The 23,540-nt window shown below is 40.8% G+C and overlaps 3 protein-coding genes across 6 annotated transcripts; 2 read left to right on the plus strand and 1 right to left on the minus strand.

Moving 5' to 3' along the window:
* The first annotated feature begins 262 nt into the window (after positions 1 to 262).
* Positions 263 to 6,519, plus strand: tmx4 (thioredoxin-related transmembrane protein 4). Of its 4 annotated transcripts, XR_002197920.1 has the most exons (9): positions 263 to 498; positions 2,293 to 2,408; positions 2,559 to 2,604; positions 2,701 to 2,829; positions 2,935 to 2,980; positions 3,265 to 3,366; positions 3,901 to 4,058; positions 5,663 to 5,726; positions 5,857 to 5,879. XR_002197920.1 is itself a non-coding variant. In XM_010906224.5 (8 exons), exons 1-8 carry the CDS (start codon positions 278 to 280, stop codon positions 5,976 to 5,978), a joined length of 846 nt encoding a protein of 281 aa, XP_010904526.1. In that variant the 5' UTR covers positions 263 to 277; the 3' UTR covers positions 5,979 to 6,519. The 4 variants fall into 4 exon arrangements, 3 of the variants coding, with proteins under 3 accessions (XP_010904526.1, XP_010904527.1, XP_019909774.1); XM_010906224.5 differs by lacking the exon at positions 3,901 to 4,058 and having other exon boundaries at positions 5,857 to 6,519; XM_010906225.5 differs by lacking the exon at positions 3,901 to 4,058 and having other exon boundaries at positions 3,268 to 3,366; positions 5,857 to 6,519.
* Positions 6,520 to 6,594: 75 nt separating this feature from the next.
* On the plus strand, positions 6,595 to 11,620 carry hao1 (hydroxyacid oxidase (glycolate oxidase) 1). Its single transcript, XM_010906226.5, has 9 exons — positions 6,595 to 6,909; positions 8,572 to 8,723; positions 8,804 to 8,904; positions 8,994 to 9,148; positions 9,270 to 9,445; positions 9,549 to 9,640; positions 9,728 to 9,886; positions 10,560 to 10,629; positions 11,461 to 11,620. Exons 1-9 carry the CDS (start codon positions 6,773 to 6,775, stop codon positions 11,526 to 11,528), a joined length of 1,110 nt encoding a protein of 369 aa, XP_010904528.1. The 5' UTR covers positions 6,595 to 6,772; the 3' UTR covers positions 11,529 to 11,620.
* Positions 11,621 to 11,850: 230 nt separating this feature from the next.
* Positions 11,851 to 22,825, minus strand: crls1 (cardiolipin synthase 1). The gene is made up of 7 exons (XM_029125475.2): positions 22,023 to 22,825; positions 21,629 to 21,766; positions 20,545 to 20,674; positions 20,315 to 20,400; positions 16,185 to 16,253; positions 13,016 to 13,107; positions 11,851 to 12,922 (listed from the first exon to the last, which is right to left on the minus strand). Exons 1-7 carry the CDS (start codon positions 22,632 to 22,634, stop codon positions 12,832 to 12,834), a joined length of 1,218 nt encoding a protein of 405 aa, XP_028981308.1. The 5' UTR covers positions 22,635 to 22,825; the 3' UTR covers positions 11,851 to 12,831.
* Between the last annotated feature and the right edge of the window lie 715 nt (positions 22,826 to 23,540).

Genomic DNA, 23,540 nt, shown 5'->3' on the forward strand with positions numbered 1-23,540 from the left:
ACCATAGAGATAGAAAGAGCTCTTATTGAGAACTCAAACCATTATAGCGTCTGTGCCAGCTTGAGCAGAATCATGTAGTCCATCCCATTCTGAAATCTTCAATGCTCGCCGATTACCTCCCGTGAAGTGAAGTTCCTAAGAATTTCCATCCACATGAAATTGATTAAAATGGTGGAAACACAGTTCATGCAATAAAGGTTTCTTTCCTGTATTTGTTCTGTTTCCTATATATGTTCTCTTTCCATGTCTATGGCACAGACAGTTTCTCAACCGCAACATGGCGCAGCTGAAAACAAAACGTTCCTGTAAACTTTCATGTATTATTTACTCGACATCATGTAAATCATCCCGTAGTAAACTTTTCCCATCACTCATGTGCTTATTAATGATATTAATCAGCTACATAGCGGGTTCTGTGGCAGAAACAGAGACATCTGTCCTGACAATAGCAGACGCTAACTGGACGGTTACTATGGATGGAGAGTGGATGATAAAGTTGTGAGTAGGCTTACATTACAGACTGACACACTGGGAGGATTCCAATCAAGTTTATGCAAACAGACACAATGTTTCATATTGAAAATGATGGACTCTTCCACGTAAACAGCTTTTCAGGTACAACATGTAACTTCAGGCATCAGGCAGTTTTTTCTTGAAAATACCTGTAGAATCTCCATAACGACGTGTGTCTCGTCAACACAATTAATGATTGTGTATATAATGTGTCTTTAGAAACCTTTTTAACTAGCATTTGCAACAGCTATTGTTACTGAGGCACACATAAACTTTCAAACTCATGACGAGGTACAGAACAGTAAAGACACCATACTATGTATTATATAGCCTAACAATGAATTAATCTATATATAAAAGCAAATGTAATGTCATGTAATAATATAAAATATTATTTACAATATTCACATATTCAATTCACTTAAAGTAAAGATTTAAGAGAGGTGCTGTGATACACTGTTTTTAATGTTGTAAACTCACTTTCTGCCTTCTGAGGTCTTTGATAATGTTTTGAACCAAATATAATGCTTTTAGTTTTCAATTTAATACTATAAATTATTGTCTCAGTGAGCTTACTGGTTGTGGGTACTGACATCAATAGTATGGAATCATCAGTATATACTAATGAGCCAAAACATTATGACCACTCACAGGTTAAGCAATTAACATTGATCATCTCCTAACAAGGGCACATGTCAAGGTCTGGGTAGATTATATGGAAAACAATCCATCAGTTCTCATAGTCAACGTGTTGGATGGCTCATCGATGCGCAAGAGCAACGAAGGCTATCCCATCTGGTTCAAACCGACAGAAGGTCTATTGTGGCACACGTCACAGTAAATGTTAATGATGGTTACAGGAGGAATGTGTCACAACACACTGTGCATCACACCCTGCTGCGTATGGGCTGCGTTGCGCAGACTTGTCAGAGTGCCCATGATGATCCCTGCCCACTGTCGAAAGTGCCTACAATATGGACACAAACATCGGAACTGGACCTTGGAGCAGTGGAAGATGGTATTTTACATCACGTGGATGGCAGTGTATTTGTGTGCCATTTACCTGGGGAAGTGATGGCACCAGGATGCTCTGTGGGAAGACGACAAGCCGGTTGAGAAAGTGTGATGCTCTGGGCAATGTTCTGCTGAGAAACCCTCGGTCCGTGCATTCATGTGGACATCAGTTTGTGCCACCTACCTAAACATTGTTGCATACCAGGAACACCCCTTCATGGTTATAGAATTCCCTGATGGCAATGGCTTCTTTCAGCTGGATAATGCACCCTGCCACACTGCCCACATTGTTCAGGAATGGTTTGAGGAACATGATGAAGAGCTCAAGGTGTTGCCCTGGCCTCCAAATTCCCCAGATGTCAATCCAATTGTGCATCTGTGGGATGTGCTGGACCAACAAGTCAGATCCACAGTGGCTCCACCTCACAAATCACAGGACTTGAAGGATCTGCTGCTAATGTATTGGTGCCAGATACCACAGGACACCTTCAGGGGCCTAGTAGAGTCCATTCCACAGTGGGAAAGACCAATCGCATATTAGGCAGTTGGTCATAATGTTTTGGCTCATCAATGTACGTCACCGCTCTAGCCTAAATCAACTGCCCCGAAAGACACCAGTCTGTATGTATCTGATGCGAGAGGAGAACACTGCCATTGAAGAATACTCTCTGGGATATCATTCTTAAGTAACTACCCAACCATGTAATGTCACGTGACGTAAAGCCTAGTAAAGTAGGCTGTAAAAGGTTTTGTCTTTGTGTTTAGTGTTGCCCCCTGGTGCCCAGCCTGCGCCCAGCTAAAGGAGCAGTGGGAGAGATTCTCCCACCTGGCAGCAGCCATGGGGGTTTCTGTTGGAGAGGTGGACGTCACACAACAGCCTGGTATGGAATTTTATGAATCTGGTCTTGTTGGCTCATCCCAATATTGTCATTTCCTCACTGTGTGAAATGTGATGCCATGTGTCCTTACCACCCACCCATTTCTCACTCTCTCTTATGTGTGTTTGTGTTTGCATGTGTCTTTTCACTCAGGTCTCAGCGGCCGGTTTTTGGTTACTACACTACCAACCATCTTCCAGTTAGTATCTCAGTTAGACTCTGACTATTTCCTTTGAGCCATGAACTCTAACATGTTTTAAATATCCAGTTTTATTTGTGTGTGTGTGGTCGACAGTGCAAAGGAGGGCAGCGTGAGGAGGTATGTGTCTGTCCGTGAGGTGGAAGAGTTCCGTGCATACATCGCTAACAGGAAGTGGGAGGAGGTGGAACCACTGCCTTCGTGGAAGTCTCCTTCATCGCCTCTGTAAATATCACTGTATTTTACAAATGAAATTATCTTCCTGTCTGTAAGTATTTACTGGCCTAATCTTGGACTTCATCACTGACCTTGTGGATCTCCTCCCTCTAGGATGAGCTGCATGGCAGGACTCTTCAGGCTTTCACTGTGGATAAGGGTGAGACCAAAGACAGTGAAAGAGAATGGAGTTAGGCGCATGTGTCAATCTTATTACACAGAAGGCAGAGTGTCTGCAGATGTTCACTCCTCCCTTACACTTGATTGATGAATGTCACTGACTGGTTAGGAGCTCCCTTCGTCACATGGCCTATGTCTTACTTGAACACTAAATGACAGGGAAAAAAAACAAGAACCAGCAGAATATTGGCTCTCTGAAATGTGTTTGACATCCCTGGAGTAAACAATCCACACTTACTCAGAATCGTGTGTGTGCCTGTGTAGCAGACCCATGGGTATCTGACCAGGGATTTGGGCATGCCGCCATGGGGCTCCTACCTTTTCTTTGCCATAGCAACACTTGTCACTGGGCTGCTGATGGGACTGGTGAGTTACACACTAATTATATTTTCACCATATTATTTGATTAAACAATTTTAATATTGTCACTGTAGTATTAGATTATAACCTAATAGTACTATCACTATATTATTGGATTACACACTAATAATACTGTCACTACTGGATTTCACAGTAATACTAGCACTATATTATTGAATAATTTACTGACTGTACTGTCACTATAGAATTGGTGTACATTCATTATACTGTTACTATTATTTTGTATTGCACACTAATAATACTATAACTATTATTAAATTACTAAGTAATAATAAGCTGATCACTATTTAATTGGATTACACACTAATAATATAATCCCTATATCATTGTAACAAAATAATAAAACAATCACTATATTATTGAATTGCAAATGAATGTGTTATTGGATTACTCCTGAAATATTGCTAAACATAAAACACGAACAGGCCAAAATGTTGATGTCCCTTGAAGGGTACTTCACATAACACGTTAAGTATCTCATTGTTTTGTGGAAGATGCCAAATTTCCTCTCTTTCACAGCCTCCTGGAGAACGTAGAGACACACACATACACTTGGATGAGTTTCTCTGCAGTGAAATGTGATCTTATGTAAGAGTGGGAGTGGGAGGATGGCTGCTATTTCAGGACTGGGCAAAGGAGACTAGAGAGGCTGCAGGAGGACAGATGTACATATGTGGGTGGGTGAATGTGTTTGTATGTATAGAGTGTGTGTGTGTGTGTGTGTGTGGGCTGCATTCAAATACTCTTGCTTAACCTGCTGCTTCTAGTGCCTAAAAGTTTGGAAGTTTGGACATAAAGAAGTGGCATTGCGTTTCCTAGTACCTGTTTTGGCTCTCGCTCACTACTTTCAGAACTACTGTTTAAGAAGCATGCAAGTCTTCAGAAAGTTTCTTTAACTACTCTAAATGAACTGAGTTATACACTAGATTATCAACTACAAAATTCCCTTTATTTTTGTTTGGGCCGACGATTAGAGGGCATGGTCCCGGCACTGGGCCTAGGGGGTCCCCTGATTCTCTCTGTGGCTGACTAAAAGCTATTATCAGTCATTTATCTTGCGGAGAAATGTAAACATGATTTTTGGGTACCTATAACCAGGTAAATTTGTGAAAATGGTTTGATCTTCCAAACTACCAGGCCATGTGTCAAAAGGTGCCACCACCTCTTCCCTTCTCTATGCTTGCTAACTAGCAGTGTGTGAAAATGCCCGCGAGAAACCAGGTCAGGAGCTCTTAAGAGAAACTAAAAAGACAACAATAAAATCCGAAATAAATGGAGCATATGACAATGGCAGAAATGCAAGTTGTTTTGCCATCACTCATGTGAGACACAGAAACAAAATACTAGCTCTATAACAATTAAGCAAAAATGAAAAACAAATTCTGTCATATGACCATACAAGAATATGTGCATCTTCCAAGACATTGACCAAGAAATGTAAACAATCTTAAAGATGTGCCTGATGTCCAAAATCATCACATTAAGAAGATCTCCATCACAACAAGGACTTAATTCTTTGTGTGTTACTAAAGGGAATATCCAGTATAGAACTGCAGAGTTTTTGTGGAGTCTTGTGAGCCCTGCTATGCATTTTCCTCAGCATGCCATTGACTGCGGCTCGGGATGAGCGTGCCTTTACTAAAACGATTTGTGCTCTACCGTGAGCCGACAGGCTTAACAGTTTGGCCATGCTCTCTATTGAAAGTCAACATGACAGATTACTGGACTTTATAATCAGGGACTTAGATGCAATAAGTTTAGCGTTTTGTATTTGCCATTGGACAATAGAGCGTTCTGCAGCAACCAGGCCCGTCAGGTAATACTCAGGGTTTTCATTTTTTATCATTATTATTATTGGACATGGGTTTTCATACATGAGAGCGGGTAATTAGCTAGCACTATTGTGCATGGTCTTATGATAAATGGTTGGTAAATAAATGGTTAGACTTATTATCCTATGTCCATTTTTGTGAGCTGCTTTAGAGTGAGAAAAGCTATTTCATGTCAGCTATATGCATATCTTCTACTAGGCCTATATATACAACAAACTTCGATGCAGACTATGTGGAGACTATTTTGGTCTGAACATGATCTACTCATGACACTAGGGATTGAAGACATTAGTTTGCAAATGTGATTAAAGAACATACGACGTTCATAACCCTTCATAAGCCTAAAGAACCCTTTTGATGGTGAAAGAAATTACAGGGGCCCCTGGTTGGCAGGGCTGTATCAGATCTCCCGTCTATTCAAAAGAGCTGCTTTGATAATATCTCTCTAGGTGCTGGTCCTGCTTGCAGATGGCATCTGTCCTTCCCAACCGAAGGGAAAACGGGAGAAAGCAGGTGAGAGGATGATTCCACTGAGCTTTTGCACACACACACTCTCTCACACACATAGACAAACACGTAACATACATATTACAGTGTCTGTTAGTGCTCCTCAATATATTTTGTTCATTTTTATTTTGAGCAGATTTGTGTGTTCGTATCGCAAAGGAGAAGCAACCATCAGAGGCAGATGAGGGGGAGGTGTCTAATAAGGAGGAGCCACAGACACCGAGACAGAGGAAGAAAGAGACACCCCAAACCTCCTAACACTAAGTGTTTTATGTGTGGGGGGCATTCAATCAATCAATCAAACGTATTTATAAAGCCCTTTTTACATCAGCAGTTGTCACAAAGTGCTTTTATGAAAACACCCAGCCTGAATCCCCAAGGAGAAAGCAACAACAGTGTTGAAGCACAGTGGCTAGGAAAAACTCCCTAAGAGGGGCCAAAATATTGAAAGAAACCTAGAACCCCTCGGAACCAGGCTCAGAGGGGTGACCAGTCCTCTTCTGGCTGTGCCAGGTAAACATTTTAAGAGTACAAGTTGTAATAATAAATGCATGTGGGCTGTGTCCAGAGTCTATAAAACCTAATCCAGGTCAGAAGCAAGGCATTCTGATAGGTGTCCTTTTATTTTAAATCAACCAGTTTTTATAACGTCCAATATTCTAGGGTTTAGGTCAAAATACACATTCAGTGCTAAATGCATACATCCATTTCAGTAAGGTTGTATGATTGCAGTATTGGTTGATGACTGTGACATGGACCATGTAATCACCAAAATAAATATTTGTACACAATGGCTTAATCATGGATCTCCTGGGTCTGCTATGTGGACAGTGTTATCCTAATAACATGTCAGCCCTGTTTTCAGGCTGGAAGGATGAGGGGTCAAAGGTCAGGGTTACGTGTGTATGTGTGTCACTACTGTAAACTTGAGGTTAATGATTGATGGTGGTTAGACGATCTGAGTGCAGAGACACTGAGTGTTAGTCATCCTGTGCTTGCCAGTGTGTGTGGATCAATTTGTGGTGAAGCCTTTGCATTAGTCTGCATGTGTCATGTCTGAGAAGTTTGTATGTGTTGCTGACTATGAGTCTATGGCCAAGAGAGTTCTGCCTAAAGCTGTGTTTGACTACTACTGCTCTGGAGCCGACGAGCAAGAGACACTGGCAGAAAACACCTCTGCTTTTTCCAGGTAAGAAGTACACACTTTTACAGATAGACACACTGCTGCTTTCTGCAGGAAACATGCATACATACTCACACACACATTAATCTCTCCCTAAACAACTCATGCAAGGTGGCCAATCAAACCAAGTTATAACAATGCAACCAGACAACAGAGTTTCGTACAAAACCAGTACAGAATTCTGCAGATCACTGCATCACACACCAAGTGTTTACTTAAGACTAGCTTAGATGGATTATTATATCAGTGATTTGGTTTTTCCAGTGTTGGTTACTATTTTAGCTGATAATTTCACAGAAAAAATGGAGTTTAATGATTTACATACCATATAATGTTCAAGGGTTCAAAACAGCTAAATCCGGTAACACAGCACTTTAGACCGGCTCACTGGTCTCAGACTGCGTGTCCCAACAATGGAACAACAGGAAAATAAGACCTTGTAGGAGAATATCAATTAATAAAGGCTATTTTAGGTTTTGGGTTAGGTGAAAAATAACAATTGGGGTTATAAAAGCGTTATTTTTAGGAGATTAGGTTATGGTCAAAGTTAGTGTTTTGGGGTTAGGGTAAGAGTTTGTATGTGAAGGTAAAGTGCATGTTTTATTGTGGTGCAAAATTTAACCAAAAGAGATTTAATCAGATCAAGACAGAAAGTCCACAATGTAAAAGTGAAAAAAATCTGTAAATGATTCAAAATGTCCAACAGAAAAAATTTATTGCATAACTGCATTCACCCCCTTTGCTAGGACACACCTGAATGAGTTGTGGTGCAACCATTTGGCAAGTAATTATTTATATGGAATCCACCAGTGTGCAGTCAAGGTGTTTTGCATGATTTTAGGTATAATACACCTGGTCAACACTAAGCGCAATGTGTGGTGTAAGCCTAACACTGCTCATCATCCTGAGAACAACTTCCGATTGTGAAAGATGGTAGTGGCAGCATCATGCTGTGGGGATGCTTCTCTGTGTCAGGGCCTGGAAAGCAGGCAAAGATATGGGAAAAAATTGGTTCAGAAATCCTGGAATGAAACCTACTCAAATCTTCAAGAGACCTGGGACTTGGGAGAAGATTCCTCTACCAGCAGGACAATGAACCTAAACATACAACCAAAGCCACAATGGAGTGGCTTAAAAACAAAAAGGTTGATTTCCTAGAGTGGCCCAGTCAAAAGCCAGACGTTAATCCTATTTAGAATATGTGGAAAGATTAGAAAATTGTTGTTCACCTAGTCCCCACTAGGAATATACAAAAATTGCTGTGACCAGATGTTCAAGAGTCTTATGCAATCCCACAATTTCTGTTTTTCATTTGTAATAAATTTTGAGCAATTGGTAGATTTTATTTTCACTTTCACTTTATGGACCTTTAATGTCTCCATTTTGATTTCATGTGGTAACACAAAACATTTGGAAAAGTCCATGAGGGGTGAATACTTTTGAGTGTTGCTACACTTGTGGGAGCAAAAACCCCAGAGATGATAATAAAACAAGGACATATTGATGGTGCCCATGGGGAAAAGGGTTTAGGTTAAACATTACAGACTGGGTAAAGGTTGGGAGCTAGGGTTTAGTGTTAAATTTGGGGATTATAGATAGAGAAGGAATATTTTGTGGGGACCCCACAAAGATAGTAAAACAAATGTGTGTGTGTATATGTGTGTGTAGATGGCGTCTGCTCCCTAGGGTGCTGAGAGATGTGTCCAGTGTGGATCTGAGTGTTAGTGTGTTAGGCCAGCAAATCAGCATGCCTGTGTGTGTTGGGGCAACAGCTATGCAAAGGATGGCCCACCCTGACGGAGAGACGGCTACAGCCAGAGGTAGAGATACTCGAACGTTCAAACACACAGCTGCTTCCAGCCTCTTGTACATTCATGCGTTGTAAAGCTCTATTTTCCAGCAACCTACAGGGCGGGGACGGGGATGATGTTGAGTTCCTGGGCTACCTCCACTATAGAGGAAGTGAGGTCCTCGGCTGGTGACGGCCTGCTCTGGATGCAGGTGAGTTGCCAGAACATAAAAGTTGTATTACAGTACAGTTCACGTTGCTGGCCTGGTCTAAATCGGTGACATTTATATCATTTGAACAGCTCTATATCTATAAGGATCGAGACCTCACCCTGTCATTGGTGCGGCGGGCCGAGGATGCGGGATATAAGGCCATCTTTGTTACTGTGGATACACCCTACCTTGGAAAGAGACGAGACGATGTGCGCAACCGCTTTAAGCTTCCCCCTAATCTGAAGTAGGAATCCAAAAACACAATCGTAACCACACCATATGTATATTTACAGACATTCGCACACGATCAAATCATGTTAAGTACCTCACATTTTCTTGAGTGTGTGTGTGTGTGTGTTTTGTAGGATGACTAACTTTAGTTCAGCAGAACTGGCATTCTCCAGTGCTGAGGGTTATGGTGAAGACAGTGGACTGGCTGTTTATGTCGCTCAGGCTATTGATCCTGCTCTTTGCTGGGAACACATTGCTTGGCTGAAAAGAAGCACACACCTCCCGGTTATCGTCAAAGGCATCCTGAGAGGTGACACAACACGCCACATAATAATAAGACATAATTAGAGATAATTAGAGATATATTAATCTATCTACCAACCCATCACTATGTACCCTTCATCTTTCCCCAGCTGACGATGCAGTGGAAGCTCTCAACCATGGTGTAGATGGTATCCTGGTGTCTAACCACGGAGCCAGACAGCTAGACGGGGTCCCAGCTACGGTGAAGGAGCCCAACATCCACACACCCACACACACAGCACATGTCCACACACACCCAGTAATGTTTAATTAACATCTGTCTGTGTAGTTGGATGTGCTGTCTGAGGTGGTGTCGGCGGTAGCAGGGAGATGTGAGGTGTACCTGGATGGAGGGGTGAGGAGGGGAACTGATGTCTTGAAGGCCTTATCTCTGGGGGCTACCGCAGTCTTCCTTGGAAGACCTGTACTCTGGGGACTCGCCTGCCAGGTTTGACTATGTCTGTGTATATACATGTCTACCTGTGTTACATTTAGGGCTAGGTTTAGAATCATGGTTAGGTTTAGATTAGAGTTAGGTTTCAGGGTAATGTCCAGAAAAACGTAAGCACTGACTGCACTCCCCACTTGGAATGGACCAGAGAAGCTAAATAGGGAACCACATCTCGACAACAGGTCAGTATTCAGAACCAGAAGATGAGCTTCCATGGTGGTTGGGGGAAATCAGTACAACTGCTTTTGCCCTGATTTTCCGGGTCAGAATGGTTACAGCCCCCTCTGGTGGTTGGAAGTGGTGCTGCCTTCCCTGTCTGTCATTGGTAAACAAGTTAAACTTGGACAGAAACCTAGATTGGTTTGGATTAGTAGAAAAGTAGGCAAGGAAGAGTGGTTCCCTCCTTGTTCAGTGATGTTCTTTGCCAGTAAAGGTCAGGTCCCTGAGTGGTTAAAGTCAGGAGAAAGGTAAAGAAAGGGCTAACGGTTGATCCTCCTCCATCAAAATTGGTTGAGTTAGATTTAAGTTTAGAGTAAGTAGGATATCGAGGGCATACTTTTTACGGTCTCCCAAGTATAGTTAAACCTGTGTAGATAATGCCCATTTTAATGATCATATGTGGTTGTTCCACCTTTGTTGGGTGTTAGATAACTAGAATGTGTGTTTGTAGGGGGAGCAGGGTGTCGTGGATGTTCTGGAGCTTATGAGAAATGAGCTACACCTGGCGATGGCCCTGGCAGGTAACCATGATGACCTCTATCCATGGCTAATAATCTACTCTGGCCCTTATCTCCTTTCCTCCTTTCCTGTTATGAAAAAAATATTTTCCAGATAAAACTTTAAGTAACTATAACTCTACTCAACAAAAGGAATAGGAAAATACTTACATTTGCCTACTGATGACAGACACGAGGTGTCATTGAATAGTGTGCCGAGTATGAAAATGATGTGTCACCTCTCAGAGATTTTGGACTGACATATTAGACAGCGCTGTCCACCACCATCTTCCCTCCAGTAGAGTTCAAGAGACTAGTTGAAGCTGTTCTGATGACACATTGTGGCCCAAAACCTTACAGACGCACTTTATGATGATTTGCCCTCTTATTTGTCACCCGTCTGTATGGATCAAATTATATGTGAAAACATCTTGACAGAAATGGGAGCAAAAAGGGGAATGTGGAACCTTTGTTGCACTCACACCCAGATTATGCACACGTACAATTTGGTGCGGTAATACTTCAGGTGTGATTAAGATGTTAGAGCCACACCCCAGTAGAAGTCACATCATCATTATTTCTAATTGTGCCAGGACCACTCTGATCTGCTTATTTTGTGTGTATAACCAAGTGAGAGATTGGAGGTTACCAGTTGTGAAATTTATTCATGTACGCACTCATTGAGAAACAAGAATTGGATACTGCATCAACTAGTATAAAAAAATACTGGTATCATGCTTCTAAACACATTCTGATGGTCTGTTGACATGCCAAAATGTGCTGTTATAGAGGTAATTCTCTTAGTAAGTGACCTGAGTTCATAGGCGAGTGCTGAACCATGTTTTTATTCTCTAGGATGTCGTTCAGTGGCAGAGATTAACAGCTCTCTTGTAAGAAGACCTGAATTTACCTCCAGGATCTGAAGAGTACAGATGTTGAATTGACACCCACACACACATTTAGAAGCACCATCAGTGCCATTGATCTCAGCGGCACTGCCAGTAGTAATTTTTGTTTCCTCACAAATATAACGGTTGGAATTATGTAATCCTTTTTTAAAGTCATTGGAAGTACCATCCAGTTGACTACTTTAAATGTTAAAAGCCCTAAAAGGCACTGTTCATGCTAAAAAATTTACATCCAAGTTGAGTTCTCTCTCTGTCTCTAGTTTATAGGCACCATACTGTAACACCTTGATAAATGATTTAATATATTTGTAAATTGAAGTGATTCTACACAATGGAATCTGATATATTTCATGTTTTACTGTTTGCTTCTTATCTGCAAAGTAGTTAAAATGCTGTCAGTTTCATCAGGTAGAAACAACAAGTGTTTCTACCCTCTAGGACTGGTTATAAACAACCATGTTCTATAAGGGTACTCAAACTCTTACTCTACAAGGTCTGGAGCCTGCCACCTTTGTGTTCACCCTCATCATCAATTGCACCCACCTGGTTTTCTAATTCCAAATTCGTCCCTGATTAGAGGATTGAAATCAAAAAATGGAGTGGAACTGGCTTTGAGGTTGTTCTATAGGATATTTTGCCATAGAAATGTACTTGGCTAAAAGGTGAGCCACCTTCATTTAACTGTTTATCCCTAGTTGCAGTTACTGCTCAAACCTGATGTTTGGAATACCTCTTCAAGAGACAACACTAACGGTAGCAATACAGTCTGATGAAAACTAATTTTTAAGGCCAGCAGATGGCGCACACACAGCTTTGATACAGTAAATCTTCAGTATAATTCCACAGTACACATTTTCCTTGCATTTGCACCTAACTTGTATGACATGGAATTCATCTACTCTCCATTTATTTAACGTGAGTAGTTGTCTGAAGTGTGTTATCCTGAATTTGTTGTAATGCTGAAAACCTCAAAAAGCATGTTTCCCCAACACACCCAAAATCCTTTACAGAGACGATATTAATCAATTCTAACTTATTTTACACATACATACCCACATGGCAAGACTATCAGAGCAGGTACTTGGTTTAATTACATTATTTCTCAGATACAAAACGGTTAATCATTTGACAGGTTGGATCCCTTGGCAATCCAGGGATTAAAAACACTTTGATGAATTAACGCGTGTTCATGTCAGCATCTTTACTTGGGTTCAACTGAAGTGTTCAGACAACCTTTGGTGTGGCAAGTGTTACGTCACAACGGTTACTGAGTGTTGCCGAGTTGCCATGGTTTATTGTTGCTGTTGAACTGCTATGGTTACTTGGGGCTGTTGAGCACAGCAACCGTCTTCATGCCATAGTGATAGTAGCTGTAACCTGACACAGTCGTTGTCACAGCGGTGATGTACCTGCACACACAGACACAACATTACCAATACATGCAAACATGTTAATATAAAAACAATTTATATTTCCAGTGTGTTTAGCCTGTATTTTGTTACCATAAGGCCTGCAAGAGTAGACTGTCTGTGTAATGAAAGACAGGCGAGGCCAACGACGCTGCTACCAGGAAGAGCTGGATCGCTGTGTTCACCTGCATGCATGCAAACACACAAGTGAGGACTGTGTTACTTATGTAGGACTCCAATATTTTCACGCAACATTTCCATCATTCACGCAATAATGAAAAAGGGTTAATCATTTACACAATCATTCATTCATTGTTTTAATGGAAAATGTAAGGAAAACAGTGATCTGATATTCCAGGATTTTGGGGGGAAATCAGATCTAGAATATCTATTTCTCATGACAGGACTAAATCTAAGGTATGATTGTGGCAATGTGTTGGACCTGAGACATGTTGGATAAAACCCATTGAGTCAATTATGGCTTCAAAGGCTTTTTGAAGAGGACTTTTCCATATGAATATTGAAATCGCCAAAAATTTGAATACTATCTGCCATGACTACAAGGTTAGACAAGAATTCTGGAAACTCATTGAGGAACACTGTGTATGGCCCGAGGGGGCTGTAAATAATAGCTATGTAAAACAATTTATTAAAATAAGAGGTTTAGATTGAGACTTGGGGGCCATATAGAATGTGCATCTCACATTTATGCAACTAAATTAAATGTCACCATTGAGGTCTGCATTTGTGTTTTTCTGCATGTATGTTTGCATGCATATACATTTCCTTCAGAAAACATTCAGACCACTTCACTTGATAATTTTTCCATCTACGCACAAAACTCCGTAATGACATGTAAAGAATTATTCAGAGTCTTGAACTTTGATCATCCTTGAGATGTCTAAAAGAGCTTCAGAGTCTCTCTGCAGACATGGCAGGATACCATGTACCATGCCAAGCCTGTCAATCAGGCCTTTATGGCAGAGGGGCCCCTCCTGAGCAAAAGATGTATGACATGTCCCCCGGTGCTTTCCAAACAACTGGGCCTCAATGCCAACGGCTTCGTCAGGTGAAACAAAGTACTTTCATCACCTAATACAATCCCTATGGTGAAGTATGGTGGTGGGAGCAGCAAGCTAGGGGATGGGACTGGGAGCTCGGACAAGACTGAGCGGAGGATAAACAGCATATAACACGGACAGGAAAACCTGATCCAAAGCACACACGACCTCAGACTGTAACGAATATTCATCTTTCAGCACAACAACCCGAAGCACACATCAAAGACAACACTGGAGTGGCTTAAGATCTCTGAATGTACTTGTCTCCAAAGCCCGGACTCTTTTGGCAGACCTGAAGATTGTAAGAATGCTCAACATCCAGGCAAGACAGGTGGGCAAAGCTGGCATAGACACACCCCAAAAAAACCTGAAGCTGTGATGGCTGCTGAAGACGCTTCAACAAACTCCCGAAAAAGGGTCTGAATGCTTATGTACATGAGGTATTTAAAATTTTTATGTTCAATGAATTGGGTCAAAAGCCAAAAAATGTGTTGTCGGTCAATATGGGGTATTTCATGGCAAAATGTATTTTATAATGATAAATTAAGTATAAATACAAACAAACATTGGTGTACAGTCTCACAAAAGTGATTACACCCTTCACATTTTTAAAATATTTTATATATTTTCATGTGACAACACTGAAGAAATCACACTTTGCTACAATGTAAAGTAGTGAGTGTACAGCTTGTATAACAGTGTAAATTTGCTGCCCACTCAAAATAACACAACACACAGCCATTAATGTCTAAGCCACTGGCAACAAAAGTGAGTACACCCCTAAGTGAAAATGTCAAAATTGGGCCCAAAGTGTCAATATTTTGTGTGGCCACCATTATTTTCCAGCACTGCCCCCTCTTGGGCATGGAGTTCACCAGAGCTTCACAGGTTGCTGCTAGAGTCCTTTTCCACTCCTCCATGACGACATCACAAAGTTGGTGGATGTTAGAGACCTTGCGCTCCTCCACCTTCCATTTGAGGATGCCCCACAGATGCTCAATAGGGTTTAGGTCTGGAGACATGCTTGGCCAGTCCATCACCTTTACCCTCAGCTTCTTTAGCAACGCAGTGGTCGTCTTGGAGGTGTTTTTGGGGTCGTTATCATGTTGGAATACTGCCCTGTGGCCCAGTCTCCGAAGGGAGGGGATCATGCTCTGCTTCAGTATGTCACAGTACATGTTGGTATTCATGGTTCCCTCAATGAACTGTAGCTCCCCAGTGCCGGCAGCACTCATGCAGCCCCAGACCATGACACTCCCACATCATGCTTGACTGTAGGCAAGACACACTTGTCTTTGTACTGCTCACCTGGTTGCCGCCACACATTTGACACCATCTGAACCAAATAAGTTTATCTTGGTCTCATCAGACCACAGGACATAGTTCCAGTAATCCATGTCCTTAGTCTGCTTGTTTCAGCAAACTGTTTGCGGGCGTTCTTGTGCATCATCTTTAGAAGAGGCTTCCTTTTGGGACGACAGCCATGCAGACCAATTTGATGCAGTGTGTGGCGTATGGTCTGAGCACTGACAGGCTGTCACCCCACCCCTTCAACCTCTGCAGCAATGCTGGCAGCACTCATTCGTCTATTTCCCAAAGATAACCTCTGGATATGACGCTGACCACGTGCACTCAACTTCATTGGTTGACCATGGCGAGGCCTGTTCTGAGTGGAACCTGTCCTGTTAAACCACTGTATGGTCTTGGCCACCGTGCTGCAGCTCCGTTTCAGGGTCCTGGCAATCTTTTTATAGCCTAGGCCATCTTTATGTAGAGCAACAATTCTTTTTTTCAGATCCATGAGGAGCCATGTTGAACATCCAGTGACCAGTTTGAGGGAGTGTGAGTGCGATAACACCAGATTTAACACACCTGCTCCCCATTCACACCTGAGACCTTGTAACACTAACGAGACACCAGGGAGGGAAAATGTCTAATTGGGCCCAATTTGGACATTTTCACTTAGGGGTGTACTTTTGTTGCCAGCGGTTTAGACAATAATGGCTGTGTGTTGAGTTATTTTGAGGGGACAGCAAATGTATACTGTTATACAAGTTGTACACTCACTACTTTACATTGTAGCAAAGTGTCATTTCTTCAGTGTTGTCACATGAAAATATATAATCAAATATTTTCAGAAATGTGAGGGGTGTACTCACTTTTGTGAGATACTGTATATAACATATGCTGTAGAAACATACCTTGCTAAGAGTGGTGGGTTTGAGTTGTGCAGTGGTATAGCATGGGTTAAAAAATTTACCAAGCGTCACCTGGAGAGCAAATCAGAAGAGAGATGTGTAAATATAGAGGGGGGGGGGGCGAAATATAAACTAGTAAATATAGAGGGGGAAAGAAATATAAACTAGCAAATATAGAGGGGCTGGAAATATAAACTAGTAAATATAGAGGGGGGGGGGGAATATAAACTAGTAAATATAGAGAGGGGGAAAGAAATATAAACTAGTAAATATAGAGGGGGGGGTATAAACTAGTAAATATAGAGGGGGGGGGAATAAACTAGTAAATATAGAGAGGGGGAAAGAAATATAAACAAGTAAATATAGAGAGGGGGGGAATATAAACTAGTAAATATAGAGGGGGGGGGGAATATAAACTAGTAAATATAGAGAGGGGGGGGAATATAAACTAGTAAATATAGAGGGGGGGAATATAAACTAGTAAATATAGAGAGGGGGGGAATATAAACTAGTAAATATAGAGGGGGGGGGGATATAAACTAGTAAATATAGAGGGGGGGAAAGAAATATAAACTAGTAAATATAGAGAGGGGGGAAATATAAACTAGTAAATATAGAGGGGGGGGAAAGAAATATAAACTAGTAAATATAGAGGGGGGGGAAGAAATATAAACTAGTAAATATAGAGAGGGGGGAGAAATATAAACTAGTAAATATAGAGGGGGGGGGAGAAATATAAACTAGTAAATATAGAGGGGGGGGAATATAAACTAGTAAATATAGAGGGGGGGGGAGAAATATAAACTAGTAAATATAGAGGGGGGGAGAAATATAAACTAGTAAATATAGAGGGGGGGGGATATAAACTAGTAAATATAGAGTGGGGGGGGAATATAAACTAGTAAATATAGAGGGGGGGGAATATAAACTAGTAAATATAGAGAGGGGGGAGAAATATAAACTAGTAAATATAGAGGGGGGGGAATATAAACTAGTAAATATAGAGGGGGGGGGATATAAACTAGTAAATATAGAGAGGGGGAAAGAAATATAAACTAGTAAATATAGAGGGGGGGGGGTATAAACTAGTAAATATAGAGGGGGGGGAATAAACTAGTAAATATAGAGAGGGGGAAAGAAATATAAACAAGTAAATATAGAGAGGGGGGGGAATATAAACTAGTAAATATAGAGGGGGGGGATATAAACCAGTAAATATAGAGAGGGGGGGGATATAAACTAGTAAATATAGAGGGGGGGAATATAAACTAGTAAATATAGAGAGGGGGGGAATATAAACTAGTAAATATAGAGGGGGGGAATATAAACTAGTAAATATAGAGGGGGGGGGGGAGAAATATAAACTAGTAAATATAGAGAGGGGGGAGAAATATAAACTAGAAAATATAGAGGGGGGGGAGAAATATAAACTAGTAAATATAGAGGGGGGGGGAATATAAACTAGTAAATATAGAGGGGGGGGGGAATATAAACTAGTAAATATAGAGGGGGGGGAATATAAACTAGTAAATATAGAGGGGGAAAGAAATATAAACTAGCAAATATAGAGGGGCTGGAAATATAAACTAGTAAATATAGAGGGGGGGGGGGCGGGAATATAAACTAGTAAATATAGAGAGGGGGAAAGAAATATAAACTAGTAAATATAGAGGGGGGGGTATAAACTAGTAAATATAGAGGGGGGGGGAATAAACTAGTAAATATAGAGAGGGGGAAAGAAATATAAACAAGTAAATATAGAGAGGGGGGGAATATAAACTAGTAAATATAGAGGGGGGGGAATATAAACTAGTAAATATAGAGGGGGAAAGAAATATAAACTAGCAAATATAGAGGGGCTGGAAATATAAACTAGTAAATATAGAGAGGGGGGGGAATATAAACTAGTAAATATAGAGGGGGGGGAATATAAACTAGTAAATATAGAGAGGGGGGGAATATAAACTAGTAAATATAGAGGGGGGGAAAGAAATATAAACTAGTAAATATAGAGAGGGGGGAAATATAAACTAGTAAATATAGAGGGGGGGGGGAAAGAAATATAAACTAGTAAATAGAGAGGGGGGGGAAGAAATATAAACTAGTAAATATAGAGAGGGGGGAGAAATATAAACTAGTAAATATAGAGGGGGGGGGAGAAATATAAACTAGTAAATATAGAGGGGGGGGGAATATAAACTAGTAAATATAGAGGGGGGGGGAGAAATATAAACTAGTAAATATAGAGGGGGGGAGAAATATAAACTAGTAAATATAGGGGGGGGGGGATATAAACTAGTAAATATAGAGTGGGGGGGGAATATAAACTAGTAAATATAGAGGGGGGGGAATATAAACTAGTAAATATAGAGAGGGGGGAGAAATATAAACTAGTAAATATAGAGGGGGGGGAATATAAACTAGTAAATATAGAGGGGGGGGGATATAAACTAGTAAATATAGAGAGGGGGAAAGAAATATAAACTAGTAAATATAGAGGGGGGGGGGTATAAACTAGTAAATATAGGGGGGGGGGAATAAACTAGTAAATATAGAGAGGGGGAAAGAAATATAAACAAGTAAATATAGAGAGGGGGGGGAATATAAACTAGTAAATATAGAGGGGGGGGATATAAACCAGTAAATATAGAGAGGGGGGGGATATAAACTAGTAAATATAGAGGGGGGGAATATAAACTAGTAAATATAGAGAGGGGGGGAATATAAACTAGTAAATATAGAGGGGGGGAATATAAACTAGTAAATATAGAGGGGGGGGGGGGAGAAATATAAACTAGTAAATATAGAGAGGGGGGAGAAATATAAACTAGAAAATATAGAGGGGGGGGGAGAAATATAAACTAGTAAATATAGAGGGGGGGGGGAATATAAACTAGTAAATATAGAGGGGGGGGGAATATAAACTAGTAAATATAGAGGGGGGGGAATATAAACTAGTAAATATAGAGAGGGGGGGAATATAAACTAGTAAATATAGAGGGGGGGAAAGAAATATAAACTAGTAAATATAGAGGGGGGGGAAAGAAATATAAACTAGTAAATATAGAGAGGGGGGGAATATAAACTAGTAAATATAGAGGGGGGGGGAAAGAAATATAAACTAGTAAATATAGAGAGGGGGGAGAAATATAAACTAGTAAATATAGAGGTGGGGGGGAATATAAACTAGTAAATATAGAGTGGGGGGGGAATATAAACTAGTAAATATAGAGGGGGGGGGAGAAATATAAACTAGTAAATATAGAGGGGGGGGAATATAAACTAGTAAATATAGAGTGGGGGGGGAATATAAACTAGTAAATATAGAGTGGGGGGGGAATATAAACTAGTAAATATAGAGGGGGGGAATATAAACTAGTAAATATAGAGGGGGGGAAAGAAATATAAACTAGTAAATATAGAGAGGGGGGAGAAATATAAACTAGTAAATATAGAGAGGGGGGAGAAATATAAACTAGTAAATATAGAGGTGGGGGGGAATATAAACTAGTAAATATAGAGTGGGGGGGGAATATAAACTAGTAAATATAGAGGGGGGGGAGAAATATAAACTAGTAAATATAGAGGGGGGGGGGATATAAACTAGTAAATATAGAGGGGGGGGATATAAACTAGTAAATATAGAGAGGGGGGGGAATATAAACTAGTAAATATAGAGAGAGAAAGAAATATAAATTAGTAAATATAGAGGGGGGGGAAGAAATATAAACTAGTAAATATAGAGAGGGGGGAGAAATATAAACTAGTAAATATAGAGGGGGGGGATATAAACTAGTAAATATAGAGAGGGGGGGAATATAAACTAGTAAATATAGAGAGAGAAAGAAATATAAACTAGTAAATATAGAGATAGAAAGAAATATAAACTAGTAAATAAAGAGGGGGGGGGGGTAAACTAGTAAATATAGAGGGGGAAAAAAATATAAACTAGTAAATATAGAGAGAGGGGGAAAGAAATATAAACTAGTAAATATAGAGAGGGGGAAAGAAATCTAGTTTAAAAGAGCTAAACTGAACCCAGTACTGGATCCTCTCCCATCCATTTCCTTTTTCCAGTATCCTGACTGACTGTTGAAACATGTCCCTGACAGGCAGCCCTAAACGTGTCTTACAGGAGGTGGGACCGTCTTGTATCTGACGTAGAAAACAGCAGCAATCAGGCCGATGTCTCTGGCGATAACCAACACTGTCAAAAGAGCTGAAAGAACATAAAATGACAAATGATTTGTTCTCCCTTTATCAAGACTGTGTGGACAATAATTGGCATCATCAGCACTATAAACAAATATTTCATGTATGTAAGGAAGGACTTGCAAATCAATACAAACGTAACACTTCTCACCTGGGATGAGCTGAGCATAAGTAAGACTGACATAGAGAACGCTGATGAGAATCTTATCAGCCAATGGGTCGAGAGCGCTGCCCAATGCAGACTTCTGACTGGCCCAGTTCCGAGCTATATAACCATCCAGCTGGAGATAACACACAAGGTTAACACAGGTGTTTTGTTTGTCAACTGTGGTGTATTGTTATAGTTTCAGTTTTCAAATCAAAGCGGCATACTTGAATATTAGCAAAAGTTTAAAGTTAGAATGGCTGATAAATCCTAATATCTGCATCAACCAAGAGAGATCACTGAAGTCGATTTACATTTTAGCTAATTCCATCAGGTAACCAGTAAAATGTAGCCCTATGCTAAAAGACATATTTGAGATGAATTACTTTTGCATACAAATCTACCAACTACAAATGCAAACATGTCCACTTCAACTTGATACAAAACTTTTAAAGTGCAGGTCTCCATTTAAAAAAGCTGTCCGTCTTAGGGGAGAAATGTCTGCATAACTGTGTAGCACGCCTGCCACCGGCGCTTCCCGTTAAGTTGAGCTAAAAGTTAAGTTAAAAGTAAAGCTAAAGTTAAGTTGATCCCTTTCTATTGTAACTCTGTTAGAGTTATATTGTCATAGTTCAGACCTACATTTGGTTATGTAGCAACATTTACAGTATATTCAATTTAATTGTGTTCTCATTTCCTAGATTATGGAATTAGCATGTTTGCTTGTTGTGATACACCACCTTTGCACTATTACTGCAGATATATTATAGACAAATTGTACGTATTACAAATTGTACTAAATCATGACTGTATTTTGGAGAGCTGATAAATCTGGTGTGTAGTTTTAATGTCTTTCCAATAACCAAAATTGTGGAACGTCATCTTTTCAAGGTATTCCAGTACTTTTTAAGCTCCAAATTGAAATACTTCAAGCAGTTTAAGCATTTTATCATGTGAAATTACACTTCCAACCTCTACTGTTTGATGCAGTTGTTAGGACAGATTGGCCATCCTAATGTTGAACAACTTCTTGTATGTGAAATGATGTCACAAAGTGTTAAAATGTGTGAGTGTAGGGTGGAATGCATACCACATCAGTAAATCCAGCAAAAGCGAACAGTCCCAGAGAGATGTGAAAGTGCTGCTCAGTGATCAGGAACCCCAGGACTGGAGCCAGTGCGATCCGACACACACAGAGCAGGTTGGGGATGGTCCACGGATTCTCATACTGGAACACACACAGTCAAAAGCAGGGTTGAGCAACATTTTGTGCAAGACTGTGCATTGATAACCTTCAATCCAACACTGCCCCTGCCCTACCCAAGTCTTACTTTTGGTCAACCAGCTTAACAAAAACTGATGGTGACTGAATGATGGTGACTGACCAGTAGACCACTCACTAAAAAGCGGGGGAGCTTCTAGTTGATAGACACAATCTGCTTCAACCACCACCACTTGTCCTACCACACACACACACAACCCACCAGTTCTTTAAACTTGAACAGTCCCTGGCCAGGATCAGGGAGTCTGTCAGCTGTCTGGCTGGTTTCCGTCTGGTCTCCTGCAGGTGGGATGTCGGCTGTGGTTTCACGGGGTTTTCCACTACAGAGACCTCTCCAGCCTGAAGATGCAACAGAACTCACTGGGAACAACCTCAACCCCAAGAGATGAGGGGAGGACAAGAATGAGGGTTCGGTAGAACAAAACCTAAAGCTGTTGTGGTTATCCTGCGTCTTCTTGTGACCTCTCCAGAGACATGACTGGGTGGCACGTTTGACAGGACCTTTCCAGTGGTCGGTAACCTCTGGTGTCTGCGTGTCCTGTGGGGTGTGTGTTTGACAATGTGTGTAGCTGGACCACTGGGTGACAGAAAATATTCTGTTTTGGAGTCTTTGCAGCCATTTAACCTCTACCCTGAAACACATACCCTGTTGCAGAGTCTGCTGCTGCCGCCATGACGCAAAGGTTGGCAGATACACATTTCTCTTCGAACACCGTGTCACGTTAGCTACGTGCGATCGCGCAGACACGGCAAAGTAATTTTTACAAACCGACAAGAAAAACATCCCAAAACGCGACTTACTAACTATCCTCATCTACACATGTTTTACCATCTCAATCAGATGCATATAAGAAATCCTCGCTACTTCATATTTTTCTTTTTTCCTGCTTTCCTAACAAACTCCAGCCGATCACTTCAACGTGCTATATGTCCTAAGTGTTTCCATGTTTGTTGCCGTATTCCGATGAATATGTCGTGTTTTACAGTGACGCCGAGGCGTTTTGGCAGAGATATTTAGAAATTATGAGATAGGAATCCATTTGTAATTTTTCGAAGAACGTATAGCGCCACGGCACAGATTGTCTACCAATCGCGTGCACGTTGTCATTTTGCGTCACGCGGTTGTTAAGCAAATCGTCACGATATCTCTAGTAGAAATCCAGGGTAAGAGATGTTCCAAATATTCATTGAATGTATGTCATTTCACGATTTTCAAATACCTGGCGGAAAATCACCAGAGAACGTAAGGGATAAATCCCAAAAGGGGATCCATCTCTCCGCTATTTGCAGGTGCCCCAAAGCTTATGGAGTGAAAATTATCAAAGGTGTAGGGGCAAAGTAACTGTGTGCACAAAGAAGCAGCCTACAGAGTTAATACAAAACGATGAATAGGCATGCCTAGGCATGACACATGCATTGTTTATGTACTTGCATCATTCAAGTCAGAAGTGTCCCAAAGTTGATGTTTCATTAAACCCCTAGCCATTCTGTTTCTTTAGCCACAGTGACCATGGAGGGGACTCAGAGCAATGTCATAGGGTTGGGTTAGGATTTGCTGTCCATGTGTTTGGTGAGGTCAAAGGGTCGCAGACTTCAGACAGATTATCAAATACTAAACATAAGTGCTTAATTTGGAAATATGTCTCAATGCTTTGTGTGCTAAGCCTATGAATGAAGTTTTGTAATTGGCATTTCCCTTGACCCTGATGTCTCTTTTGAT

Source organism: Esox lucius, chromosome 15, assembly GCF_011004845.1.
Source record: "Esox lucius isolate fEsoLuc1 chromosome 15, fEsoLuc1.pri, whole genome shotgun sequence".
Classification (NCBI taxonomy): Eukaryota; Metazoa; Chordata; class Actinopteri; order Esociformes; family Esocidae; genus Esox; species Esox lucius.